Source organism: Symsagittifera roscoffensis, chromosome 9 (assembly GCF_963678635.1).
Source record: "Symsagittifera roscoffensis chromosome 9, txSymRosc1.1, whole genome shotgun sequence".
Lineage (NCBI taxonomy): Eukaryota > Metazoa > Xenacoelomorpha > Acoela > Convolutidae > Symsagittifera > Symsagittifera roscoffensis.
Genome location: NC_087070.1, coordinates 19,937,176 through 19,947,999, shown reverse-complemented (window position 1 = coordinate 19,947,999; position 10,824 = coordinate 19,937,176). Strand labels below are relative to the sequence as shown.

At 35.6% G+C, this 10,824-nt stretch overlaps 2 protein-coding genes across 2 annotated transcripts; both read right to left on the bottom strand.

Moving 5' to 3' along the window:
* Nucleotides 1-248: 248 nt before the first annotated feature.
* LOC134854403 (presequence protease, mitochondrial-like) lies at nt 249-3,398 on the bottom strand. Its single transcript, XM_063870639.1, has one exon. It carries the CDS (start codon nt 3,393-3,395, stop codon nt 309-311), a length of 3,087 nt encoding a protein of 1,028 aa, XP_063726709.1. The 5' UTR covers nt 3,396-3,398; the 3' UTR covers nt 249-308.
* A 3,470-nt stretch (nt 3,399-6,868) lies between these two features.
* LOC134854750 (zinc transporter ZIP11-like) lies at nt 6,869-7,186 on the bottom strand. The gene has a single exon (XM_063871108.1). It carries the CDS (start codon nt 7,184-7,186, stop codon nt 6,869-6,871), a length of 318 nt encoding a protein of 105 aa, XP_063727178.1.
* Nucleotides 7,187-10,824: the final 3,638 nt, after the last annotated feature.

Here is a 10,824-nt window from a genome sequence, read left to right as displayed (position 1 = left end):
GGACTGTGTAAGAGCCTCCTTTTAGCGTAATTTTTGATTAATTTACAAAAACGCCAAATTACTCATTTTTGGGTTCCGATCTTCACGAAATACATTTTACCATCATAATTATGTTTCAATACTAAGCAAATTCAATTCTGTTCAAATTTTCTTCAATCCAAATAGTGAATAACGCGTTCAAAGTTTCTAATGTTGTTAATTTTGTCCGGATAATTTAAAGCAGCACTGTACGTAGTTCGAAAGAAAAAGACGTGCAAAATAGTTAATTAATTAGCAAATATGTCAGCAAATTTATACATTTTTATTGATCATTCAGTGACTACAGGCCAGTCTAGTTTATTTGAGTCTTCATTTTTGGGACCAATTACAGTTCCTCCGGACATCTTCAGATTTCTTTCAGACAAATAAGTCTCTGCAACTTCCATTACATCTAGCTTCGTACATGCAAAAAGTCTGTCACGTCTTTCCTGCCGCATTTCTTCAGTTATGCCGCTAAAAAAGTTCGACAAATTTCTGCTACCTGGAGCCACGGGTGAATCAACTGATTGGAAAACGGTCAATTTAGCCCCATCAATCATTTCTTGATCCACACTTGCACTTTGCAGCCAGTCGAGTGATCTTTGGAAAGTTCTTTGGGACAAATAGGGCGTGGGGTCCCTGTATGAAAAGAAAGTAAAGGCTCCCGAACTGTTGTTGGAAGCCCCGCCTCCGTAAGCTCCGCCCTTTTCTCGAATCTCTTTGTGAAGATAATTCCAGGAAAGAAGTTTAGACAAAACTTCCAACGGCGCAAAATGCGAATGCCCATACGGGACGCCAGCCAAACTTCGACCTGCGTATGAAACTTGAAATGGAAACAAATATTTCACAAGCCTTTCTCGTTTTTGAACTATTTCAGGAATCTCTGGAGCTGGAATCCAAAACGGAGAGGCTGTAGATCGAACCTCTGACACCGAGTTCAAATTCGAGAAAAGCGAGCCAAGTGCATTCAAGCATTCACTTTGACTACTTTCCGGCAGATTCAACGCGCATCGTGCATTTTCTTTCGTGAAAACTTTTTCGAGAATACTTTTGAAAAGTGACACGTACTTCTCAATTTCCATGTTGAGAGCTACTTGTCGTGATAGCGCAATTTGACTCATACCCGAGTAAATTTCATCGTAAGCGCATACTGCATTTAAGGTCGCAGCTGAGCTTCGCATGGCATATCTATGACCCGATTGTTCCATAGACATTTGTAGCATCTCATATCTTTGTTTCAGTATAACCTTCAGGTACTCGGTAGCTTCAAAATCAGGTGCGGTCAAGATACGATTCCATAACGCAAACATTTTGTCTACATTTCTCAGCAACGCATGGGACGATATAACAATGGATTCTTCAAAGTATTTCAAATCCTTCGGATGAGGTGTAACACTAGTTGTTACTGAGAACCCACCAGAACAAAGATCTATTTCGCTTCTTAACTGCTCGAAATTCAGGTTTTCAGCTCCTAATTTAGTCAAAACCGAGCAAAACATCGGTAAAAACCGTCTTTCTTCTGCGGTTAATTTCTCAGTCGAGAAAACTGATTTGAAGTAACATATTCCATTAGTTGGCTGGACGTTTACTTGGGTTGAGGGTAGATTATCCTTTTCCACAATTTCAGAAGGATACGTTTCGATTTTGGTCTCCAAATCCGATATCAACAGTTTGGGCAAACTACTCGCATCAGGTATTAGTGTTTGTTTTTCAAGCAAAGCTACACTTTCAGACAAGATCTGGTTCTTACCTGCCTGGTCCAATTTATACAACCTTTCATTTAGAGCCAAATCTTCTTTCGTTTGAAGACCAGCAAAAAACTCCTCTTTTGGTTTCATAACCAAGTTTAATCTATGAGGATTATTTTTGAGACTGTTTTTGACCATTTCTTGAAGAAAATTTGGATCATTTTTCAAATCATACCTTAACCTATCGAATATTTGGGAAAGAGAATAGAACTCTTGTAAATCACAATCGTGGTTTAGTTTTGAAGCCGAGCCCATCAGCAGTTTAAGGCCAAAATTTGATGACTGATGTTTCAAGTCCAGTTCTATCAAATGAAGCACTGAATCAATTCTCTGTTGGTCGAACCCTTCTTCTATAATTTTGTCAATAGTTGCATCTATAGCTTGAACAATCGCATCTGGGTTTTCGTTATCGACATTCTGAGCCCCGATCGAAAAGTAGCAATCTTTAACATCTGATTCGAAACCAGTGACGGGTGAAAAATTAGCTCCCAACCCTGATTGAATCAACGATTTGTGAAACGGCGAAGCAGGTCCTGATGTTAATAAGTAGCTCAATATATTCCAGCAATACACATTATAAGGCTCGTTTATATCGCCAATCAAAAACGCGCTTGTAACTACCGACTGTCGTTTCGCAATTTCGACTTCCTGTGGCTTGTTCTTGTCAAATTGAGGCTGCTGAAAGTATTCTACTTTAGTTTTTGCTGCAGTCCATTTCGATTCGGACTGAATTTGTGAATCAATTTCCAACTTGTCAAAGTTTGTCAAAACTAGTTCATCGATTAACTTCAGCCATCGCTCTATTGGAAAATCTCCGTAGAGTACAAATTTAGCATTAGAAGGATGGTAATACGTGGCGTGAAAATTTTTCAATTGATCATGAGTCAAGTTTATAATACTCAACGGCTCACCTCCGAAATTATTAGAATAAGTATTCGAAGGTAGCAAATTGCTTCTAACCAAATGATCGACCATTGAAGGCAACTGACTCATAGCACCTTTCATTTCGTTAAAAACAACACCTGCAAACTCAATGTTTTCACTACCTTTCTCCCTATATGCAACTGCTGATGTGTTTTCATCGGCACTCTTTTTAGTATCAAGTCTCCAACCTTCCTGTCTGAAATCCAGATATTCCAAATTTGGGAAGAAAGCCGCGTCCAGGTAAATTCTCAGCAAGTTTTCGAAATCTTTCTGATTTTGAGTCGAGAATGGGTACATGGTCAAGTCAGGTCCCGTCATAGCATTTAGAAACGTGGCCATAGATCGTGTTAACATTTTGAAAAAAGGTTCCGGGCAGGGGAAATTTTTGGATCCGCAAAGAACCAGGTGTTCCAAAATATGAGCAACTCCTGTACTGTCATTAGGAACAGTTCTGAATTGCACACAAAAGGCTGAATTTTTGTCATCTCGATTGAAATGGAAAAACTTTGCACCTGTTCGCTCATGTTCAATCGAATAGAGAGTCATATCATACTCAGGAACTTCCTTCACGCTTTCGACTTTGAAACCAGTCGGCAAACTCATCGCTCCATTTGACGCTATTTTAGCAGAGGCTGTTGCAGTCACAAGATACTTTCGTGCAGGCAAGGCCAAAACATGGCTACGTTTCAGCAAACCCACGCGCATGATAACTCTCAAACAAAAACGTGTATCAACATTATTATCCACAACAAAAAACTCAAAAAAACAGCAAAAAATTTCCAGCCTGAAGGTTGAAGCCAAATAAATTTTATATAGCAAGTAATTGAGGAGAAATAGAAAGCTGCATGAAAAGTAGACAAAAAAGGTTGATCACAGACACGAAGCTGAACTAAGACAAAAAAAACGGTTCGAGAATTTTTTAAAGAAAAAAAATACAATAAACAGCTGTCAAACTAAAATTAGCAAACTGGTGGTTCAACCTAAAAATCTGCCGCTTCCTAGTCAAACACATTATACACTAGACTACTGTAAAATCTATGCAAGGTAGCAATGATGGCTCTTTAATTAAGCGAATTTAAGACAAGCTACAACCATATTAAGGTAAACAATTTTTCAATGAAACTCGCGAAATACATCGGACAAAAATCAACTTGTAAAAAAACACAAGCTCCGGTTGCATTGTAAATCAGATAAGGTTTGTCTAAAACTTTTCAAAAAATGCCAACGAAAACATATTGAGCATAAAATACATTACTAAAAGACAGGTGTATGATAACAAGCCCACAAGGCATCAAGCTGAAGGAGCTTCGGGCCAAATTCTCTTCAAAACTTGTCTTGCGCTTCAAAACGAGAAAAAAAATCAAATATAATTTAGTTAAATTGTAATAATTGAAGCAGGTAAGATTTAGCAGGTAAAAAACGTTGTTTGTAACAGCCACTTTTCAATGGTGAAGTTATACAGAAAAAGCTCTTTAACAAAATTTTGTTTTTCAAAAGTGTTGAACATTCACGAAACGCTCAAATTTGATACAAAAAACAATGGATAATACGGAAAGTCCATGAAATTGATATAATAAGCTAAATGTATATCAAAAAAATGAAATTGTGAGACATTTAGTAAAAACTATCGGCTTGAGCTCCCAAATTTCACTAAACGGCCTTAAGACCTATCGGCTTGATGGAGTTTTAAAGGCGCGCCAATCAATCAATTTCCAAATCATAAATTTTCGAGTCAAATAAATCTAAAAGCTAAATTTTCAAACCGTTTTTTTTTGCTCGGGGAATTTTTTTCCAAATTTTTCATTGCAGCTCATATCACGGATGTCTCATGTTTTGATCTCTTACGAAGATTATTAGCAATTTCTGGTTCCGATTCAAATAACTCATAATCCAAGTTCATTCTCAATTAAGCCGTCGAAACAGAAAAAAAATCCTCAGCGGAAAAAAAGCAGATAAACAGTTCCTGTGCTAAAAAATTTCCAGTAACGCAGAAAGTTCCAAGCACAGTTCTGTTTTTCTGCATGTAAGAAAAAAAACAAAATTGCCCACTAATCTTTTTAACTGGCTTCAGCAAACTATAATTGTTTGTTGCAATCCGTGACCAAATCAAATAATAAACTTTTGCAGTGTTTCATTTTTTTCCTACTCACTGGGTAAGAGGTAAATAAGCTTCAAAAATTGGCCATTTAGGCTGAAATTTTATTTTTTTTAGCTTAAAATATGTTTTACGCTCTCTACTCACTCGCTTTACTCTCGAAATTAGACTAAAAGCAAATTAAAACCGGTTTTTCTCGAGAATTCGAAAACTGTTTAGAATTTTGTTGTCGTTCGATTTATGACTATAAGGGGTTTGATAAATATAACTGGATCTATTGTGATGAGTGTTTGTGCTACCTGGTTTTGCGTGGAAAAAAAGAGAAGACAAACCCGAAGACAAAGTTCCTCTCACTTTTAGTTGTCGGAACAATTAATACCCCTTTTGTGCCATTGATCTTTAATACAGCCAAATTTAGGTGTCAACGTTTTTCTTCTAGACAGGAGCGGATTTACAGGGTGGAACCCACAGGGGAAATCGACACCCTCTGATATTTTTCTACGACACCCATTTTCGACCGACCGACCCTAAATTTTTTCAGAAGGTGCAATGATATAATAATTTTACGGTTGGAGCGCAACCTACAAAAAGTAAACTACCGACCAAACTTTCGATAAGTTAATTTACTTAACATCCCCCACCCCTCTCAAGAAAATTGTAGATACGCCCCTCCTCAGGAAAACATTGACTTTCTTGAAAAATATCTCAACTTTCGAATTTCCAAGAAAAAATAAATAACTAACCCAACTTCAGAAAATTGGATCAACAGGTAAAGTTTCTATTCCGCTGGAAATCTAAAAATTAAATTCCACTTTCGAAACTTAAAATCGTTCACGTTTTTTTGCGCCATTTCCACGTTTGTATTTTGAGAGTGCTATTTACGTCACTTTCAGCAGATGAATTTCAATTGAATTCAAAAAATGCATATATACCTAAGTGCATTCATAAATGCATCAATATGTATGAATGCACATCTATAGTTATTAAAGACTTCTCCTGAAAAAAAAATCAGCAAGACCTATAAAGAGTCTTCACTACGTTCATTCTTCTTAAAAAGTTTTACCAATATGAAATGCGACATAGATGAAATGAATTCAATACAAGGGAATCAATGAAGCCAATCAATGAAGCCATTTGAAGCCAATTTCAGTTTTTCGAAACTTCCGCTAATTTACCTCGCTAAATACTGGAAGAAACAGTGGTTTTCACCAAAATTTAGGTATGTCAAAGAAAGCTCATAGGTCCAGTAGTAGCCGTGATATTGAACCCAAAATAATGTCTAAGAGTCGCGAAAAACTGAATCGAACTCTTTGTCGACTTTTACAACATAAATAGTTAACTTAACTCTTTTTGTTTTTACATTACTTAAGTCAAACCATGTCAAACTAAACGAAGACACATTTTAAATTTTTAGATTTTAACATTTTGTGAGCGCTCGGATAATCTTTTTGTAATCTTATTTTAAAAAAGAAGGTGCCTCATAACCCCACATAAAAACCTATTTCCGACATGTTAAAAGGTCGGAATTTATACTTGCCCAAATTAAGGCAGTCATGTTTCAGTATACTAACAGCGTTGGTCTTGAGCTGAAAATTCCAGTTGGAAATTTTCTCTTCCAGCGTTCCTAAGAAACATCCGATGATGCCGGGTGCAATATCATATTAGAGATTTGTAAGTGAGATACCTAAAAGCTTTTACTTTTAATAAGAGATCAGAGGCTTATTTGAGAAGATATTAAAACTTTTCTATTGCTGCTTCACTGTTAAAAATGTGAGTTAAGTCATTTGAATTTCTTTGTATATATTTACAAGGAGTAAAAAGGACAAAATAAGAAATAAAATAAAATACACTTTAAGGCCCTAAATGATTCCAAATTACCACACTCTCTCTTTTATACTTTTAAGAACCCCAATTTTCAAGTCACCTAGGGTGCAAAATGAACAATGCCCGTGAATGGCGTCGATATGAAGTACTTGTCATTAACTATATTGTCAGGTCAACAGTTCACCGTTTGATAATCATTTCAATGTTTACTCAACCTTCCAAAGGTTGATAATAAGTGACAGATGAAGTCGTTCAAACTCTATCCCAGAGCCACATCCAAAGACATCATGACAATGAATCCGACAATGGATCCGATCGACGCTATTTTTCCATTTCCACTCGAATGCGCCTCTGGCATAATGTCGTCCATGACAACCCAAATCATGGCTCCAGCAGCGAATGCCAGAGCGTATGGCAATACTGGTTCTGCCACTGAGACGGCCCAGCATCCCAACATGCCGAAGATAGGTTCAACCATCCCACTGAACTGGCCCCACATGAATGCCTTCCACGCGGGCATTCCCAGACCACGCAGAGGTAGACTGACGGCAAGACCTTCAACATGGTGGCTTACCATTACATTCTTATCTCACTACGGTACTTTCAGAGTTTTCGTTCCGGTCGAGTTCTGACTTAGAACTCGCAATGAGCGACAACCCGAATGATAAAACAAAATTTATATATAACAAATGTGTATAAAACAAATGTGTATAAAAGAAAAATAAGGGGCTGCACCTTAAAGTTTATAAGTAGTTGCGAGCTTTTGATTGTATTAGAACTTCAAGCCAGACTTAAAATTGAGATGTAGTAATGAACAACTTATACCCGAAATAGATTTAAAGAGCGTAAGTTACACTTCGCAAACACATGCAAAAATTTAACACAGAGGCGAAGCTGAGCTTCTCGCCACTTGCGATACGCAATAAAATCCCAAAAAAAACGATAATGTGTCTCAAAAACAATGGAAAACCTTAATTGAATTAAATTAACTTAACTAATTAATTTTAAAATCCAATTACCTCAAATACAAGAAGGATTCGGGTTACACAAACTCCATTCATTTCTTTCTCATAACTAATAAATAAAAAATGTTGATGTAGACAAAACTTTGCTTAAAAACTTGCACCCAAACAACATGCATGAGTTACAGGAACAATTAGCTAAAAATCATAAGAAATCAAAATGAAAAAAAAATGAAAGCTTAAGTTTTGAAAAATATTCAAAGTACAGAACTTGCAGAAAATCTGTTAACTTATAGAACTTATAAAAAATCCCAAAAAATACCAAGAAAGATAACAATAAAAATACCGAAAAGCCCGTAAAAACTAGAAAATTCTTTATTTTAGTCGAAAATCTCAGCCAGAAAGAACCCACTACTGAATCTCATGCGACAACCGCCACATATCTCCGTGAACAAAACAACCAAGTCAACATTGCAAAAAAAATATTGCAAATTTCATGAAGTTTTCTTTTCGAAAAAAATTCGACAAATTAAAACAATACGCTATACATTAAATTGAATCGATCCTAAGACACACCAATAAAGACACACCAATTAATTGGAAACGATCCTAAGACACATCCTAAAAATCGATCCTAAGACACACCAATAAACTTAAGTAAGAACTGATTCACGCGTAGTCGGTACGGTACCTCCAGGCAAAGCGTGGAGACTCAAAGAAATTTGAATTCGTATTGAACTTACTTTGAATTCGTAGTATCTCAAAATTACTATTTCTAACTTTGCCCATTCTGGGAACAAAAATATTTACGGGAAAAAAAATTAGTACCCGATTGCAATAACCTTGCTGATTGCAAGCAAAAAAAACAACAAAAAAATTTAGAAAATTAAACACAGAATCAAGTAAAAACAGAAAAATAAATCACGTTGAACCTCTTTGAATTTCAAGAATTGTTCATGACCGGCACTTTTTTCTCAAGTTATCCCATTTAGAGAAAATTGGATCAAGTGGTAACTTTTCGATTCCGCAGTGAATCAGAAAATTAAAAACTAGAATTTGAAACTGAAATTAATCACGTTTTTCGTGACCTTTACACTTCTGTTGTTTGATAGTAAAGTTTGCCTTTCTCTTAAAACATAGCCAAAAGTCAGTTAGAAAAAAGTAATGAACGCAAGGAAAAAACAGACTTGTTTTTTGAAAAAATCACAACTTTCGAATATCAAAAAAATTATTTCTAGAACAATTTATGATTGAAACTTTTTGATAAAATTAACCCAATTTGAAAACTGGACCAAATAAGTAAATTTTTTATTCCGCTGGGAAATCTGAAAATTAAATTCCACTTTCAAAACTAAAAGTCGATCACGTTTTTCGAAACCAAAGACTTTCGAATATCAAATTTTTGGATCCGAAAAGAACCAGGTGTTCCAAAATATGAGCAACTCCTGTACTGTCATTAGGAACAGTTCTGAATTGCACACAAAAGGCTGAATTTTTGTCATCTCGATTGAAATGGAAAAACTTTGCACCTGTTCGCTCATGTTCAATCGAATAGAGAGTCATATCATACTCAGGAACTTCCTTCACGCTTTCGACTTTGAAACCAGTCGGCAAACTCATCGCTCCATTTGACGCTATTTTAGCAGAGGCTGTTGCAGTCGCAAGATACTTTCGTGCAGGCAAGGCCAAAACATGGCTACGTTTCAGCAAACCCACGCGCATGATAACTCTCAAACAAAAACGTGTATCAACATTATTATCCACAACAAAAAACTCAAAAAAACAGCAAAAAATTTCCAGCCTGAAGGTTGAAGCCAAATAAATTTTATATAGCAAGTAATTGAGGAGAAATAGAAAGCTGCATGAAAAGTAGACAAAAAAGGTTGATCACAGACACGAAGCTGAACTAAGACAAAAAAAACGGTTCGAGAATTTTTTAAAGAAAAAAAATACAATAAACAGCTGTCAAACTAAAATTAGCAAACTGGTGGTTCAACCTAAAAATCTGCCGCTTCCTAGTCAAACACATTATACACTAGACTACTGTAAAATCTATGCAAGGTAGCAATGATGGCTCTTTAATTAAGCGAATTTAAGACAAGCTACAACCATATTAAGGTAAACAATTTTTCAATGAAACTCGCGAAATACATCGGACAAAAATCAACTTGTAAAAAAACACAAGCTCCGGTTGCATTGTAAATCAGATAAGGTTTGTCTAAAACTTTTCAAAAAATGCCAACGAAAACATATTGAGCATAAAATACATTACTAAAAGACAGGTGTATGATAACAAGCCCACAAGGCATCAAGCTGAAGGAGCTTCGGGCCAAATGCTCTTCAAAACTTGTCTTGCGCTTCAAAACGAGAAAAAAAATCAAATATAATTTAGTTAAATTGTAATAATTGAAGCAGGTAAGATTTAGCAGGTAAAAAACGTTGTTTGTAACAGCCACTTTTCAATGGTGAAGTTATACAGAAAAAGCTCTTTAACAAAATTTTGTTTTTCAAAAGTGTTGAACATTCACGAAACGCTCAAATTTGATACAAAAAACAATGGATAATACGGAAAGTCCATGAAATTGATATAATAAGCTAAATGTATATCAAAAAAATGAAATTGTGAGACATTTAGTAAAAACTATCGGCTTGAGCTCCCAAATTTCACTAAACGGCCTTAAGACCTATCGGCTTGATGGAGTTTTAAAGGCGCGCCAATCAATCAATTTCCAAATCATAAATTTTCGAGTCAAATAAATCTAAAAGCTAAATTTTCAAACCGTTTTTTTTTGCTCGGGGAATTTTTTTCCAAATTTTTCATTGCAGCTCATATCACGGATGTCTCATGTTTTGATCTCTTACGAAGATTATTAGCAATTTCTGGTTCCGATTCAAATAACTCATAATCCAAGTTCATTCTCAATTAAGCCGTCGAAACAGAAAAAAAATCCTCAGCGGAAAAAAAGCAGATAAACAGTTCCTGTGCTAAAAAATTGCCAGTAACGCAGAAAGTTCCAAGCACAGTTCTGTTTTTCTGCATGTAAGAAAAAAAACAAAATTGCCCACTAATCATTTTAACTGGCTTCAGCAAACTATAATTGTTTGTTGCAATCCGTGACCAAATCAAATAATAAACTTTTGCAGTGTTTCATTTTTTTCCTACTCACTGGGTAAGAGGTAAATAAGCTTCAAAAATTGGCCATTTAGGCTGAAATTTTATTTTTTTTAGCTTAAAATATGTTTTACGCTCTCT